Raw genomic sequence first — 16,666 nt, forward strand, 5'->3', positions numbered from 1 at the left:
AGGCTGGTTTCCAACTCCTGACCTTGAGTGATCCTCTTGCCTCGGCCTCCCAGAGTGCTAGGATTACAGGCATGAGCCACCGTGCCCGGCCTAAATCGGAGCATTTTCTTGAACTGAGGACCTCATGGGAGGTCAGAGACCAGCTGTCAGAGAGTCTCTGAGGGGGACGGATAGAGCTGGGTGCCCAAGCCAGGAGCAGTGGGGTCATTTCCTCATCTCCTCGGTCGTCCAATCATCTGAGCTGCTAGAGAGGACCATTAGGTTGACTGGTCACAGGAGATTAAGGCCACACAATCACTTAGCATAAACAAAAAGGGAAGATGGAGCCAACCCTAATGAGGACTAATAGGTGTACCTCAGACCATGCACCAGGACCAACTGGAACAGGCCAGAGATTAGGATGTGGCTTGCAAGGCCAAAGTGAGAGAAACCTCCCCCAGAGGGAAGGGGCGCGTGTCCATCCAGGTTCTTACTTGCTAGCACAGAAGCCTGCTCTGGAAGATGTAAGCAGAAGATGAATATATTGAAATATTTCCAGAAATTTCAAGGAAATTTCTAGGAAAGATGGAGTACTTGGTTTGGAAAAAAGAGACAAGAACAAGGGGAGCTGAGGGGGACACATGGGCCACACTCATGGCACAGAACTAGACTGGTGGGGACAGCTGTGCTGCCACCACTGAGCCAGGACAGGGACAGCTCAACTTGCTCAGTGGCCACTGCCAGGCCTGGCCGCCATGCTGAGGCTCTAGGCTGGCTGCAAACTGCCTGCTGCTGCCACACTGCTCCTGCCCATCCCAGAAAGGGTTGTCTGCTGTCACTGTTTCTTTACACCAGTCTAGGGCAATAACATCTGATTTCCTGAGCACAGGCCCCATGTCACCGCTCAAGGCAAAGGAGGCTGGAAGGCAAGCACTGGCGTTTTTAGTGGTGGTAATGGAGGCAGCCTCTGACTCCCACCCAAACTCATCAGCGAGACATTACCTGAACAAATCAAGGGAGGTTCAGAGGCTGGGCAGCTGTCTTAGTCTGTTTGGGCTGCTATAACAAAATACCATAGGTTGGATAGCTTATAAACAATAGATATTTATTTCTCACAGTCCTGGAGCCTGGAAAGTCCAAGATCAAGGCATCAGCAAATTCAGTGCCTGGTGAACGCTCGCACTCTGGTTCATAGATGATGCCTTCTAGCTACTGTGTTTCCCTGAAAATAAGACCTACCCATAAAATAAGCCCTAGCAGGATTTCTAAGCATTTGTGCAATAGAAGACCTACCCCGAAAATAAGACCTAGGACCTAGTGATGGGTGTGGCTACGCAGTGTATCTGCAAAACCCATGCATTTCATCGTGGAGCGGTAAAGAAGACGAGCAGCCCTTTTTATCTGCCCCATGAGAGCTCTATTGCTCAACATGAGAGATTGGGGCCAATGGTTCTAAAGGAAATAGAGTTGCAAGAAATTCAGGATGGAATTCGGGATTTGGAGAGTTATGATGATGTCCCAGAAGAAGACGACTTAATTATATTTGAATAAATGTAGATTGTTGTACTGTACTTAAAAAAATAACACATCCCCTGAAAATAAGCCCTTGGGTGTCTTCTTGAGGAAAAATAAGTATAAGATCCTGTCTTATTTTGGGAGAAACACAGTATCTCTTCACTTATCTGGTGTCTCCTTTATAAGGGCACTAATCCCAATCATGAGGGCAGAGCCCTCATGATCTAATCACTTCCCAAAGCCCTTACACCCTAACACAATCACCTTAGGGGTTAGGATTGCAATATATGAATTTTGGGGGACACAAACATTCAATTCATTGCAGCAGCCGAAAGCAACAGAGACATCTGCCAGGTCAATGACCCAGGAGATTGAAGACCAGATGAGAAATCTTGGTGTAGGAGCGAGGAGGTATTCCCTGTCCCGATGGGCTAGGACTGTGGCAGGACACTCGGAGACCTGTAGGATGGCTGTGGGGGCAGTGGGAGAGATCTAGGCATCCCATCCAGGATTCACACTAAGAACCAAGCTCTGGGAGACACTGAGGTCCCCAGGGGTTTTGGAAGTAGCACTCAACCAGGTTGTCTGTGGGTAAACTCTGAGAGCACCTCAGAAGCTTCCAGACCCACTCAGAAACCTGCCTGCCCTCTGTTCCGCTTCCTTTTAGTGCTTCATTGCTGTTTGCACTTTCCTAAAGCCAAGCAGTAAGCCTCGAGCAGCCCAGTGGGTTTGTTAAGGTATTTTCACTGGTAGGTTCCTGCGCTTCTAGTGGGCCAGGTGTAGGGGTGGCTGCAGCAGCCTTATTGTCCTGGAGCATGGGAGCTAGAGCAGCTGGGGCCCAGGAGACTGGGGGTCTGCCCTTGGCCAGCTCTGGTGGCCTCCAGGCTGTGTGGCCTGGAGTTGGGGGATGAGGAGATCACATTATTGGGCATCTATTGTGCTACAGCAGCAGCAGTGGCAGCACGTAATTACGCGTCACTCTGTGCCCAATATCGTGTTCAACTTGACACATGTTGTCCCTTCAAGCCCTCAGAACAACTCTCTGAGCTGAGGATTATCATTATCCCTAGCTTCCAAAAGAAGTTCAATTATCTCCCCCAAATCATCCAGAAGTCAGCCGAAAAGCCAGGATTCAAACCCAGGCTTGCCTGATTCCCAAGCATACATCGCCTCCAGCAGGCAGGTGCCCAGGCCAGCACCAGGGCCCAGGCCTGGAGACCGCCATCCCGACAGCACCCTGGGAAGGAGGGAGGAGGCCCCAGAACACCCTCCCAGAGCCTGCCTCCCCCCCCCACCCCTGCCCCAGAGTGTTCTGAGCCTCTTCCAGGAAAGTCCTGAAGGGCCTGCACCCCATCTGGGAAGGAAAGAGGTGACAAGCTGGACTCAAAGACATGGAGTCAGAGTTAGGAGTCTGGGACAAAGTCTTGGGACAAAGGCTTGAACTGGCTCTTCTCTGAGGCTCCCTCCTTGGGGGAGTCTGTGTCCCCAGGACTGAGGGGAGAGCCTGCTTCAAAGGCTGCAGCTGCCCACAGCTGGATGTGCTGATGCAACCATTCAGTCCCCCAAACTCTGCCTCCAACCCCAGTTACTGCAAACTGGGCCCCAGGCGGGCAGGCCACTGGGCAGGAGGCTCCTGGGCAGAGCGTGCCAGGGCCCTGCAGGCTCCGGCACCTGCTCCACCCTTCCTCCCCAGACTCATTCCTCAACCCTGAAGACCACGGAGGTAGCAGTCAAGAAATTTCTGAAATAAGCACTAATAACTGTTATAATGGGGCTGGGATGGGGCAGGTTAAGCTAAACTTTACATTAAAAAGTCAAGGTCAAGGCCCAGAAGATCACATGGAGGAAGAAACAATCTCCCCCACTGTGCTGTGAGCTTTCCAAGGCAGGGGCCACGGCCTGCTCATCTCCAGGCACCCCCTCCACGCGAGGCAGTGTTAGGCACATGGCTCCACGATAGCTATTTGCTGGCTGTCCAGTGCCTAGAACAGTGGCTGGCACACTGCGGGTGTTCAGCAAACAGCTATTGGCTAAATGAATATACCTGGGTTGCACGTTTGGTCTTGAAATAATGTGTGGCATCTTTTCCCATCTGCCCTTAGAGTATTCCACACACACTTCTCTCCAGCACACCCTGCCCTTACCCTTCCTGCAGGCTGATCCACCCAGCACTTGGTGTCCCCTAAAGTGTGTCCAGCCAGGCAGCTACTAGGCAGTGGTCCCCTCCCCACGTCAGGCCCAGCCACATGGAGGAGTCACATGTGATCAGCCAGGGCTAGTTTCTCAGCAGCTTTATTGAGTATCGAGAGGTGGTGTCACCTCCCACTGGACATGTGTCCTCTAAGTCATACCAGGCCTGCTTTGGGACAGACAGACAGACAGGGGGCAGGATAGGGCAGGTATCCACGGCGGTGGGACGAGTGCACCAGGGGCAGCTCAGCTCTCTAAAGGGACGGGCACCTGCGCCTGCTCCTGCTCGGGGAGGGCGAGGGTCTTGTCCTGGCTCGCTCTCTCCTTGAAGGTGCTGAAGAAGGAGTTGACCTTGTCCCTCAGGTCTTTCTCCAGGAAGCTCAAGTGGCTTTCCGCGTCCCCCGCGAAGGGGCCCAGCTTCTGCCTGAGTTCCTCCATCTGCCGCACCAAAGCTTTGTTGAAGGTGTCCCCGTAGGGCTCCACGTTGCGACGGAACTCCTCCACCTGCCGGTCCAGGTGGCCGCTCAGCTCTGCCAGCGACTTCTGCAGGCCCTCGGTGTTGCCCTTCAGCTTGCTGTGCACGTCCTCGGCCATGGGCGCCAGCCTCTGCCGCAGCTCCTCGGCATTGGCAGAGATCTTGGCTTTGAGCTCCTCCACGTTCTTCTTCATCTGGAAGGCTAGGCCCTCGAGCTGGTGGTTGAGCTTCTCCTGGACGTCCTGCGCGTAGGGAGCCAGGCTGCGGCGCAGCTCCTCCATGTTCTGGTCGATCTTGACCTTGATCTCGTCGGCGTAGGGTGTGAGGTGCCCCTTGAGCTCCTCCACGTTCTGGTCGATCTTGGCCCTGAATTCGTCGGCGTAGGGCGTCAGCGAGGCCTTCAGGTTGTCGGCGTTCTCGCGCACCACCCTCTCCATGCGCTGCGCGTAGGGCGTCAGCTGGCGCCGCAGCTGCTCCGCCTGCGCGCTGACCCGGGTGCGCAGCTCGTCCGCGTGCGGCCCCAGGCGCTGGTGCAGCTCGCGCGCGTTGTCCACGATCTTCTGGCTCACCTCCTGCGCGTGCGGCAGCAGCCGGGCCCGCAGCTCCTCCAGCTCCTTCCGGATCTCCTCCTTCAGCTTCTCCGAGTCCTTGGTCAGGCGTTCATGCAGCTCCGTGGCGAAGGGCACCAGCTTCTTCTGCAGGTCACCCGCGTACGTGTTCACGTCCTCGAGTTTGTCCTGGAAGAGGGCACTGCGGGGAAGGGCACAAGGAGGCCTCCATTACGATTGGCATTTGCTTGGCAGGACCTTGTCTGCCTGTATACCCCTTACCTAATCCACACCTGCCTGGAACAGGTGAGTGTTCAGAGGTACCGAGTTCACCTCCTTTTCCCCTTGTGGCCCTCCCTAAGGGGGATCACGATTTGAGCGAATGGATGTAGAAGACTGAGTTATTACATTGGACTTGTGTCTCGGATCTCCCTCCAGGATTGTCTCAGTATGTCCCCATCATGTGACCTCGGGCAGTTTGCTTTCTTTCCCTCCTTGTCTGTAAAGGACAGGGTTGGACTTTGAGGTTCTTCCCAGCTCAGGTGTGCTGTGACAGAGGATCACACTGTGTAATAATAGTGGGTTGTGTTCTCAGCCTCTGCCATGGTCCTCTAGTGGCACAAGGTGCCCATTTCCTTGCCTGTGCCTGTTCCCAAACATCCCCACCTCCCTTTCCTTGATTTCACTGGGGCCTGTCCTTCCAGAATGTATTAGAACCCAGCTTCCATGACATTTCCTTCCCTCTGTTTCTTCCATGACCTTCAACAACAGGATGTGGCCATAGTCAAACTCTAGAATGTTAAAGCGGGAAGACACCTTGGGGGTTATTCAGTCCAACCTCCCTGTTTATGTATGTGGACCCTACCTAGGTCCAGTGACCTCAGGGTCACCTAGTGAGCTAGTGGCAGGGCAGTGGGTACCCTAAGCTTGAGTCTCCTGCCTCTAAGCCTAACCCTTGCCAATGCATTGCATGGCCTTTAAGAACACCCTGCACCACGGCCACCACCGGCTGTGCCGCCTCTTACTTGAGCTGCTGGGTGAGTTCAGACTTCTGGAGATGTTCCACGGCCTCCTTGGCATTGTTGCTCAGCTGGCTGAAGTAGTCCCATACCACAGTGGCCACCTGGTCAGCATTGACCTCAGCCCGGGCACCTGGACAGGTGACAGAGAATAATTCATGAGGACTCATCTCCTTCCTGTCCCCTCTGCTCCAGCTCTGAGCTGCAGACTGGATGTTGGAGGAGCCCAACCCACCAGTTTCCCTATCTGGGCTTAGGCGGTCAGAAGCCAGAGGGACATGTGAAACTGGCGTACCACCAATGCCAGTGGGCCTACCGTTGGGAATGGGCCAGCTCTCTCATGAGCCAGTTGGCAGCTGGGAAGCCCCCCACGTCCAGCTGGAGCCAACAGGCATTCAAAACTGTCCCCTTTACCTCGTTCCAGGTCCCAGTCTCTCTGTCCTGCCCCACTCAGTGCATCAGCCTGAGAGCCCCATGCAAAGATAGCTTCTACTCACTGGTGACAGCCACCAGGGCCAGGGTCAGGACCACAGCCTTCAGGAACATCCTGGGCTCCTTGCTGGGCTGGAGGAGTCTCGTGGCACACTGGATCCTTCTTGGAATCAGCGGGAGCCGGAGAAGAGGTCCTCAGGCAGCTCACTTGTGCTGCTGTGTGGACTGGCTGCAGTCAAGGCCGGGCATTTAAACTCCTACCTGACTGCCCTCCCGGCCTCCCTTCCCAGTGTGACTCCACGCTGGAAGGTGACACATTCCCAGGAGGCCTCTTGGACTTTAGTGACCTTAAGACTACGTGGAAGCTGACAGCAGACTGGGGCTTACGCGGTGGTCAGAAGCGGCTGTTCTCGGTTTGTGCCCCACCCAGTGTGGAGGGGGCGGGGGAGCCAAGAGCTGGGGGAAGAGCACAGCCTAAGGAGCCCAGGCCTGATGCCCAGGGCCCTGCTGGCAGCTCTGGGTCTGTGCCAGGCTTGGAGGGGGACAAAGTCCACGTCTCCTCTGTCTGGCCCCGTGGAGAACACTGGCATGCCCACGTCTCCATCAACCCTGACTCCATCTCAGAGCACCAGACACTTGATGGGGACCAGCCACGGCTGTAGATGGGGTTGCAGGCTAAGACCTAGGTCTCCTGGCAAGGGACACCCAGGAGGAGGGGTGCTTGAGGGCCTTTTCAGGTGGGGGGAGTGGGCAGGGCCCTGCGTTGAAGGGGTTAACTGCAAATGTGCTCATGTCCCAACACTGCCAAGCTGTGCTGCCTTGGTCTAGTTATTCAAAGCCCCAAACATCAGTCTTTCCTCTAAACAGTGGGGTTGTGCAATACATTCAATAAGACATTGCTTGTGAAAGAGGCAGCGCAGTTGGCCCTTGGTGTCCACAACCTGTCGCGGGTCTCAACGTCCATGGGTGCTCCAGCATCCTAGATAAAACGATGTTGTGTGCGTGTAACCTACTCGCATGCTCCCATAGACTCTACTGTCCCTCTGGATTCCTTATACCACCTCATATGCTAGAAATCTTATATAAGTAGTTGTGTTGCTATTAATATATTGTTTAGGGAATAATGACAAGAAAAAAGTCTGTACATGTTCAATACAGACACAATAGTTTTTCCTAAATGTTTTCTGTCCCCAGTTGGTTGAATCTGCAGGTGCAGAACCCTCAGATACGGGGGGGCTGCCTGCGTGGTGCCTGGCACAGAGGCGATACTTAAGAAGGGTTGCTGCTGTTATTATTATTATTCTTTTTCTTTTGAGACAGAGTCTCGCTTTGTTGCCCAGGCTAGAGTGAATGCCATGGCGTCAGCCTAGCTCACAGCAACCTCAAACTCCTGGGCTCAAGCGATCCTCCTGCCTCAGCCTCCTGAGTAGCTGGGACTACAGGCATGCGCCACCATGCCCGGCTAATTTTTTTTTCTCTATATATTAGTTGGCCAATTAATTTCTTTTTATTTATAGTAGAGACGGGGGTCTCGCTCTTGCTCAGGCTGGTTTTGAACTCCTGACCTCGAGCAATCCGCCCGCCTTGGCCTCCCAGAGTGCTAGGATTACAGGCGTGAGCCACCACACCCGGCCTTATTATTATTAATAATAATGTTTTCCTGATCTGGACCCAAGCAGACTGCAGTAGAGTGGGAGGGGCAGGGTGGAACACAGCTCTCTAAGGGCTGCTAGGTGGGTCAGAGGCAGGGTGATGGAGGGGGCGGCCTGAGGTCTGATTCTTGCCCATCCCGCCCCTCAGCTGCACCCACCCCAGGCAGGACCAGCCAGCTTGGGCAGGACCGTGGGGCCTGAGGTTTTCAGCGGCCATCCCACTGGGGATGGAGGGTGACAGTGGTGGTGCCCATGAGACCTTCTACTAGACTTTTAATGGTATCTCCAACTGAGGTTGCATGCACAGTCACAGAAAGACATCCCCTGAGAAGATGACACGCCATGGTCAGCTTGGGCCCCTCTGCTGGACCACACCACTCCCGATGACTATGAGGTGACATGCATCATGTTCCCCATCAGTGCCTGTCCGTGAGTGCGGTACCTGACACATGGGTGCTGTGAAAATGACAGCCATCAGAGGAGACCACAATGGTGCTAACTCTGCTCTGCCCTGTGCTCATTTTTTCTGTTTCCAGAAGTGACTTGATGTCTAATGGGGTTGAAGACAGCCAAATGGACTTCTGAGGCTGGGTCCCCACCTGCCCATGCTGTCTCCTGTGTCCCGGAGCTCGCTCCTTCCTGGAGCAGCCTGTGCCATCTCTCAGCGGTTGGGAACCTCAGACTCTGGATCCGGCTTTGCGTCCAGGCTCCGCCACGCACTGTCTGTGTGGCCTTGGGCAAGCCTCGTAACCCCTTGGAGCCTTGGTTGCCTCCTAGGCCGAGGACTCGGCGAGGTGATCTGTGTGACACTTGCCGTGGTGTCTGGCATGTGTAAATGTTACCCACCTTTTAGCCTTGAAAGGCTCATGCCCCGTAACACTGAGCCATCGGTCCCCGTTCTGCTCCTGAGCCAGGCCCAGTCCAGCCTACGGTGGGAGCAAAGGTCAGTGCTGGGTGCTCCCATCCCTTCCCCCCGGCCAGGGCTGAGGAGGGGATGAGTCATGAAGGACACTTCAGCTGCAGTTTGACCTCCTGGACTTGCAGTCTGAGCAACAGGGGCCACCAGCATGTGACACGTCTAGAGGTGCTTCTGTCTCGCCTGCCCGCCCAGGTGTACCCATTTGTGCCTGTGCCATTTGAGCACGTCCAAGAACATCCACCAGGATGTGTGCAGAGTCACGGAAGTGTGCAGGTAGCTGAACCGTCTGTGGCTACTGATCGGCACAGCCCAGTGTACGCCCACACCTGTGGGACGCGCACTGCCCTCAGCGTGCTGGGGATGTGATGTCACCAACTAATACATTTAATTCCCAGAGTCTGTGGGTATGTTTTATACCGACCTGTAGATGGACTTGCGTAGGGGAGCGGGGAGAGAACGAGAGCCCTGCGCCCAGTCTTTGAGGGTACAGGCTGCTAATGGGAAGAGCAGATGCCCTGCCAGGCCTGGTCCTGTGAGTCAGGGGATGTCCCCATTGGTGGGTACAAAGGACCTGTGTGATCTTGGGCGAGTCACATCCCTCTCTGAGCCTCAGTCTCCTTGTCTGTACAACAGACAGGCCTGATGGCTGGTGAGGCGATGAGGCTGACAGTCCAGCGTCACCTACAGCCACCCGCCTCGCCATCCACGCAGGGATCAAGCCAGGGGTCAGTCCAGAGGTCAGAGTCAGGAGTGGATAGCTCAGACCAGCGAGGGACAGGCAGGTCACACGGACATGTGCCCCATGTGTGCTTCACACCGGCCCTCCTCCCAGGGCAGAACTGAAGGTGAACAGCTGCTATTGCCATAGGAAGGATCTGGGTGAGATACTAGAAGGAACTTCCAGCACACAGAGGCGTGAGGAACAAGGGCCTCTGGCCGGCAGGGCTGAATCAGGGCTGCCCAGCCCAGCCTGGTGGCAGGGGCACAGATCACCAGGCTCGTCTACTAAACCTCACCTGGACACAAGCAGAAGCAGAGAGAGTTGGCCCAACCCCAGAGGAGCAGTTTTGGCCCCAGCCGGTCAAGCCCCTCTTCCTCCCACCTGCCACTGGCTGCTTCCCGGAGCTGGGTCTGTAGCCAAGAGCAGCTCCTGTGCTAGGAGGGAGGGGAAGCTCAGAATGGCCACAGAGAGGGTCCCCGCCGAGGCCCAGGCTGGACTGCCGGGAGGGACACAGGCACTCAGGGGTGGCAAGTCCTTTGAAAGAGACAAGGCCGCAGGCCCTATGGAGGCGTGCTGCATCCAGCTCAGCCCCACGATGCTGGGGCTCTGCCCATGCCAGGGAGGAGGGAGGACAGGCTCCTCTACACCCTCCACACAGATGGAAAGCGAGTTGGAGGAATGGGAGCCACGGGGCCCAGCCAGCCCATTGTAGCGTGCCTGGGTCCAAGGACCCTGTCGCCCACCCTAGCCTGGAATCAGGATCCCCACTGTGCCATCACCCCTGGGGCTAAGGAACAGGCCAGAAGAGAGGAGGGAAGTGGGCACAGTTGGCCTGCTACTTTCCCCTATGCCCAAATCCTGCAGTGACCTCTCAGTCACCTTCTATCCCATCACAAAGTCTGCTCTTAGAAAGAGACCCCACATGGATTTGCTGAGTTGTGAGTGACTGATAAGTCTCTAAGGGTCTCATCTCTCTAGACTGTGTAGTACGTGCCTGGGTGTGTTTGGGCACCTGAATTCTGGCTCCCAGCCCCACCAATGACGGGCTGTACCCTTGGGTAGGTCTCTGCCCTTTGAGCCTTAGGTTTCCTACCTATAAAATGGAGTTAATAATGTCTACTCCACATGATTCTATTTGCATTTTTAACAGAAAACAAAGCCTTAAGTCAAAGGAATGACTCTCTAATAGAGGAATTTCAAGTCTCGCCATGGATAAAGAATTCTGCGGGGAGAGCCAGGCCCTTTCCCAGGCCTCTGATTTCACACCATGGAGTTAGTTACTTCTTCCTGAAAGGGCGACTGCTTTCCAAAGCCCGGTTTTTATATTAGAGGCTGCTTCTGCCTTCAGACTGTGCCACGGGGAAGGGCACAGTGTTTGGGAGGAAGGGAGAGAGATTTATCAAGCCCACTCCGTGGACCAGCTGCTTTGTACATATCTCATTTACTTTTCACCACAACTCTGGGAAATCGATATTCTATCCCCATTTTGTGGTCAGCAAACTGAGGCTCTGAGATGTGAGGTCTCTGGCCATAGGCCAGATGAATAAGTGCTAAAGGCGTCATTTAAACTTAAGCCTTCTCGACTTAGATCTAGAAGACAGAGACCCCCGATCCTGCTCTCCAGGGTGCGGCTCCCACCGTGGGCCCAGCGGGGAGGGTCAAGCCTGCCCTGGGCAGCAGCTGCCCGCAGCGCTCCTGGGGCGGCTGAGGCCCACAGCCGGGGCCGGGGAGGGCCCGGTCATGAGCCCGGCTCCTGGCCCAGGGCATGTTATCAGCGGGTCCAGAGGGCAAGGTGAGGAGCAGGGGAGGGGGCCAAAGGCCTTGGGCTCAGAGCTGCCTTTGCCCTTCTCCCACCAACCCCTGCCCTCCTGGACAGAAGCCCAGAGAGGGAGGTGCTAGGAGGCTATGCAAGCGCCACCGTGTCACCTGCCCTCGCAGCCCTGCTCGCTGCCCTGTGTCTTCGCTCTGGACACCCCCACCCCACCCACAGACTTGTCCTCAAGTCTGAGGAAGCTCTCACCTCCCTCCAGGCCGGTTCCAGGACTGGGGGTGGCAGAGGGCGGGGCCTGGACACTCAGGTGAGAGGGGCTGGGATGGGCCTGAGGCCCTGAGGCCCCCCCCCCCCCCCCCCCCCCGTCACCAGTCTCTCCCGGGGAGCTGGTCTGCTGGGAAGGACTGCTGGTCTCCTGGGGCTCCCCCAGGCCCACCCCACCCCCGTTCCTGAGCCCCCGGAGCTGCGGGGGTGGCAGCAGAGCAGTGTGGGCACAGCCTCTCAGGGATTTCCCAACCCTCCCTGCCGCGGGCTGCGTCTGGCCACCCTGCCGCAGGCCTTGGTCTCCACTGGTCAGCAGGTGACCTTTGTCCTGTTCGCTGGGCTCTCAGTGCCCGCTGCCCTGGGGACAATATAAAACAGGTCAGAGCCCTCTTGCCTGTCTGCTCAGTTCATCCCCAGCAGCAGCTGCTCCAGGTAATGCCCCTGGGGAGGGATGAGGAGGGAGGAGGATGCAGAGGCAGAGGCGGCTGAGCCCCCAGGCCTGCAGAGGTTGCCAGAACCTCGGAGCCTCGGGCCGATGAACATTCCTCACCCTTGACTGAGGGAAATGGAGGCCCAGGAGGGGAAGTCACTTGCCCAGAGCTGCATAGAGGCAGGGACTGGCACCGGCTCCCAGTCTGCGGCTGTCCCCACTCTGTGCACTTGGGGCTGGAAGAAGCCCGGTCCTCCCCCACATAGGAAAACTGAGGCCTGGGGAAGGGCAGAGATCTGCCCAAAGTCACACAGCATGTCAGTGGCAGAAACCTGGCAGGCCCCCGGTGCCTTAACTCCTAGTCTGGTGGGTTTTCCACTCCATTCTGCCCCCTCCCTCAGGGCCTGCCCCACCCCCACAGTCCCCTCTCTGAGGGCCATGGACCCAGCTCAGGTTCCAGCTTAAGCAGCACCCCCTTCCCCGGGGAGGGGTCGGAGGCGGGGACCTGGGCTGCCCCTCACAGGACACTTCCACGCAGGAACACAGGTGCCATGCAGCCCCGGGTGCTCCTCGTTGCCGCCCTCCTGGCGCTCCTGGCCTCTGCCCGTAAGCACTTCGTGGGGACTGGGGCAGGGACAGGGTGGGAAGTGGTCTGGGGAACCCCAGCCCCCCTGGGTGGCCGGGCAGGAGCCGAGGGCTCGCCCCACAGACCGATCCACCCCTGCTCAGCCCTGCTCTCTCCGCAGGAGCTGAGGGGGCCGAGGAACCCTCCTTGCTGGGCGTCATGCAGGGCTACATGCAGCGGGCCACCAAGACTGCCCAGGACGCGCTGACCAGCGTGCAGGAGTCCCAAGTGGCCCAACAGGCCAGGTACGCCCACCAGCCCTCTTCCGTGTCCTCTGTGCCAGCTACCTCAGTCCCCACCAGCCCCTGCCCTGGCAAGAGCCCTGGTGATGGGACTGTGGCGCTCCCAGCCTACCCAGGGCCATGGCTCTGGGCCGCAGGTGCCCTCGCAGGGCCTTCTCCCGCAGTGCAGCCGGCAGCGGCCACCTTCGCCCTCACCGCCACTTCCGTTTCTGGTAGGCGAGCCGGAAGTTTGCAATGGGACGCCCCACCTGAGCCCATTTAACCCCCCGGCTGTGGGAGTGTGTTTCTGCCTTGTTCCAAGACCTGGGGCCAGTGTGAGCAGAAATCTGTCCTTCCTCTGCCACGCCGCCTGCCTCCTAGTCCTCTCCTCTCCCGCACTCCCGTCCCCACCTCCACTCGCTGGCGTGGGTCGGCGTTGATGCAGCACAGACGTTCACATACGCTTAGTCCTCAGAACTGACCGTGCAGTGGGTATTCTTTTCCCAATTCGCAGACGGAAAATTGAGGCTCAGAGAGGTTAGGTGACTTTCCCCAGATCACGCAGCCAACCAATCCTCCAATGACTTTCCAAATGAGAGACCGCCTCCCTCTGCCCCACCCCATGCAGAGCCACCAGGGCGCACAACTCCAGGGGGAGCTATTTGCATAGAATGAAATGATCTCCCTACTCAGTCGCTTTGTGCCTCAGGCCTGCGGGGGGCACAAAGGTCTGACCCGACCTGTGCCGCCCTCGGCATTTCTTCTGCCTGGGATGGCAGCTGTAGGTGACTCCTGCCTGAGGTCCTGGGTGTCTTGCTGGGTGAGGTTGAGAGGGTGGTGGGAGAGCCGCCCATGGGAGAGCCTGTGGGGACCCCATCGTGGCCACTGCCTACAGAAGAGCTCTCACTCCCACCTCTGTCGCTTCCTCTTACTGATTCAACCCCCAGGGGCTGGATGACCGATGGCCTTAGCTCCCTGAAAGACTACTGGAGCACCATGAAGGACAAGTTCTCTGGATTCTGGGATGCCAACCCTGACGCGGGACCAACTCCGGCCCCTTGAGACCTTCTGAGACCTTGGCACCCTGAGCCCACCTGCCCGTCCATTTTGCCAGCTCCAAGGCTGGCCTCGCAGGTTGCTTGAGAGGGACAGTATTCTCAGTGCCCTCCCCCTGACCCTGCCCCAGGCCTGGCCACCTCCAGGCATGCTGTCCTCCCAATAAAGCTGGGCGAGAAGCTGCTGTGAGTGGGACGTGCCACGTGTGCCATCTGTGTTTGGGCCTGGGACTGGGCTGACGCCAGCTTGGGCAAGCCTGGGGCCCTGTGCCCTGCCCCATTCTTAGTAGCTGGGTGGTCTCTGGCCCAAGTTTCTTCATCTGTTAAGGTGGGAATAACCCTGCGTGCCTCGCCTGCCTTGGCAGGTTCGTGTGGACTATCACGTGGGGTAGTAAGTTTGACAATACTTTGATACACTGTCATGTGCTGTCCAATGTGACTTGAGTGGGTGCACTATGCCCGGCACTTTTATGTCATCATCAGAGTTGAGATTGTGTGTGCTCAACAAAACTGCAGAGCTCATTCCACAACCCAGGCCACCTGGCCCTCCTAAGCACACTTGAGAGAAGGAGGCCGGGCGGGGTAGCAGTTGGCATAAGATGCAACTAGGTGCTAGTGTGGGCTCCACCACTGTATATCAGCCTCAGTTGCTCATCTGTAAAGTGGGTATAATCCTAGCCCCTCCACAGGAGTTTTGCTGTGAGAATGAAATGAGACAGTGTTTAAAAGCGTTTGGCACGACACCTGCACGTCAAAGGTGCCAGGTAAATGGTTACAGATTGGCCCCTTGGGACCAGGATTGGAGATGGGGGGGGGGAGTGTCCTGGGAACCAAGAAAGAACATGAGGTCACCCCAACAGAGGCTGCTTTCTTTGTGTCCCCTCCACCCAACAGATGTCACATCTGACAGCTCCAGAGCCACAGATGGCTTGAGCAGGGCCCCACTCCTCAGATGAAAAAAACTGAGGCTCAGAGAGGCGAAGGCACTTGCTGTGTGTCACAGAGCCAGCAAATGGCAGGGCCAGACCTTGAGCCCAGGTCAGCTGCCCAGATTCTGCTCAGCTGGCACAGAGAAAGGCGTTGTCACTCCTGCGTTGGGGTGTCTCCTTTACAGATCCTGGTGGCTTTGGCATGTCCAGCCCACCTGGAGGCTGCTTTCTCTTGTAATCCACCTGGGGCCTCTCTCTCTCAGCCAAAGAGGGCCAGGGCCCTCAGCACTCACACCTGGAAAGTGTTCCCACCAAATCTGGCTGGACGCCTATTGCTGTGGCTCTGGACGGTTAGGAACTGAAAAGCCCACTCCCTTATCCAGGGTTCTGGAAAGGCACACTGGAGAGGGAGAAGGATGTCTCTCCAGAGGCCTGAGTGAGGGGCCCAAAGGTCCTGCAGGGAGGGTGTCAGGAAGGTTCTGTGGGTGCGTGGCCAGGTCTGCGAAGCCACATGCATGTACACGGAGACATTCAGACGCGAGTGTGAGATGGGCCGGCCATGGGCAGGGATGTGACTTGAGTACGTGCCAGCGTGTGCGCACACGCCTATGTACTTGAGTGCTGCGCACTTTTAAAAAATAATCATGGCCGGGCGCGGTGGCTCACGCCTGTAATCCTAGCTCTCTGGGAGGCCGAGGCGGGCGGATTGCTCAAGGTCAGGAGTTCAAAACCAGCCTGAGCAAGAGCGAGACCCCGTCTCTACTATAAATAGAAAGAAATTAATTGGCCATCTGATATATATATATAAAATTAGCCGGGCATGGTGGCACATGCCTGTAGTCCCAGCTACTCGGGAGGCTGAGGCAGAAGGATTGCTTGAGCCCAGGAGTTTGAGGTTGCTGTGAGCTAGGCTGACGCCATGGCACTCACTCTAGCCTGGACAACAAAGCGAGACTCTGTCTCAAAAATAAATAAATAAATAAATAATCATGGCTGCCCAGGGTCAGAAGGTCTGAAAAGGGCAGCCTGGCTCATCCTGCTAGTTACTAGGTGAGTGACGTCACAACCTCTGCAAGCTTCAGCTTCCTCAGCCGTGCCCCGGATCTGATGGCCATGTACCCAAGATGCCGGAAGGAAGGGTGCAGTGAGGTGACAGGCATGAGAACATCTTGAGAATGAAAATGTGCTAATTACCTGCAAGGCGTGGTGATTATTTTTCTGACTGGGGCCAGAGCTGGCAGAAAGGGGGTCACAGTGCATGCAGCCACAGGGGCGGGTTGGCTGGCCTCCGAGGCTGTGCCTGAGGAAGCCGCGTCTGTTTCTGGGTAGGGTGGGGGCAGTAGGAGGGGATACTGACCTTGTGAAAAGAAAAGGGGAGTGTGAGAGTTTTTTGAAATAAAGGAGGGCAGATCAAGCTTTGAGGCTCCATCTGCACTTGGCCAAACCCTTCAAGTCACACCCAATGGCTCCTTAAGGTCTGCCCCACCCTACTGAGTGCCAGAGGGCTGGAGGAGGTTCCTGTCCTCTGCCCAGGTGGACACTTCTGTGTGCCCAGCTCCCTTAGGGTGACACCTCTGGGGACAGGGAACCCACTGCTCCCAGCAAAGGCAGCCTCGTTTCCTGACCCTCCTCGGGGCTGCAGGACTTCTTTGAGCCTCTTTCGGGGCACCTGGCACTGGATTGTCACTTTGCCTGGTCCTCGGACTTTCCTCCTTGAGCCTGGTTAGGACAGGCACTCCACTCCCTCACTCCTAACCAGCCGGGCGACCAGCAGGTCCTCCAACACCGATTGAGGCCCTGAGAGAACCATGAAGGGGACCGTCTGGGCCCGGAGTCGCTGAGCTCGGGCAGAAGCCCCTGCTCCGGGGTCCCCTAGAGCACCCCGCACCCCACCTCCACCCTCCCGAAAGAAAGAAGCTGC

General features: G+C 56.9%; 2 protein-coding genes across 3 annotated transcripts; one reads left to right on the forward strand and one right to left on the reverse strand.

Moving 5' to 3' along the window:
* Window positions 1–3,770: 3,770 nt before the first annotated feature.
* Window positions 3,771–8,755, reverse strand: APOA4 (apolipoprotein A4). 2 transcript variants are annotated; one of them, XM_012773689.3, is made up of 4 exons: window positions 8,657–8,755; window positions 6,224–6,387; window positions 5,733–5,859; window positions 3,771–4,909 (listed from the first exon to the last, which is right to left on the reverse strand). In XM_012773689.3, the coding sequence occupies exons 2-4, from the start codon at window positions 6,270–6,272 to the stop codon at window positions 3,931–3,933; spliced, it is 1,155 nt and encodes a 384-aa protein (XP_012629143.1). In that variant the 5' UTR covers window positions 6,273–6,387; window positions 8,657–8,755; the 3' UTR covers window positions 3,771–3,930. The 2 variants fall into 2 exon arrangements, with proteins under 2 accessions (XP_012629143.1, XP_012629142.1); XM_012773688.3 differs by lacking the exon at window positions 8,657–8,755 and having other exon boundaries at window positions 6,224–6,662.
* Window positions 8,756–11,801: 3,046 nt separating this feature from the next.
* On the forward strand, window positions 11,802–14,006 carry APOC3 (apolipoprotein C3). The gene is made up of 4 exons (XM_012773691.2): window positions 11,802–11,917; window positions 12,454–12,521; window positions 12,662–12,785; window positions 13,709–14,006. The coding sequence occupies exons 2-4, from the start codon at window positions 12,467–12,469 to the stop codon at window positions 13,821–13,823; spliced, it is 294 nt and encodes a 97-aa protein (XP_012629145.1). The 5' UTR covers window positions 11,802–11,917; window positions 12,454–12,466; the 3' UTR covers window positions 13,824–14,006.
* The last annotated feature ends 2,660 nt before the right edge of the window (window positions 14,007–16,666 follow it).

Source organism: Microcebus murinus, chromosome 4 (genome assembly GCF_040939455.1).
Source record: "Microcebus murinus isolate Inina chromosome 4, M.murinus_Inina_mat1.0, whole genome shotgun sequence".
Taxonomy (NCBI): Eukaryota; Metazoa; Chordata; class Mammalia; order Primates; family Cheirogaleidae; genus Microcebus; species Microcebus murinus.

What these genes read in the sequence shown, in the direction of transcription:
- APOA4 (XM_012773689.3), bottom strand. Translation starts at nt 6,272, where the DNA reads ATGTTCCTGAAGGCTGTGGTCCTGACCCTGGCCCTGGTGGCTGTCACC. An exon ending in GGCCCTGGTGGCTGTCACCA is followed by an intron (nt 5,860 to 6,223) that starts GTGAGTAGAAGC and finishes TCACCTGTCCAG; the next exon opens with GTGCCCGGGCTGAGGTCAAT. An exon ending in GAACTCACCCAGCAGCTCAA is followed by an intron (nt 4,910 to 5,732) that starts GTAAGAGGCGGC and finishes CCTTCCCCGCAG; the next exon opens with TGCCCTCTTCCAGGACAAAC.
- APOC3 (XM_012773691.2), top strand. Translation starts at nt 12,467, where the DNA reads ATGCAGCCCCGGGTGCTCCTCGTTGCCGCCCTCCTGGCGCTCCTGGCC. An exon ending in GGCGCTCCTGGCCTCTGCCC is followed by an intron (nt 12,522 to 12,661) that starts GTAAGCACTTCG and finishes CTCTCTCCGCAG; the next exon opens with GAGCTGAGGGGGCCGAGGAA. An exon ending in CAAGTGGCCCAACAGGCCAG is followed by an intron (nt 12,786 to 13,708) that starts GTACGCCCACCA and finishes TTCAACCCCCAG; the next exon opens with GGGCTGGATGACCGATGGCC.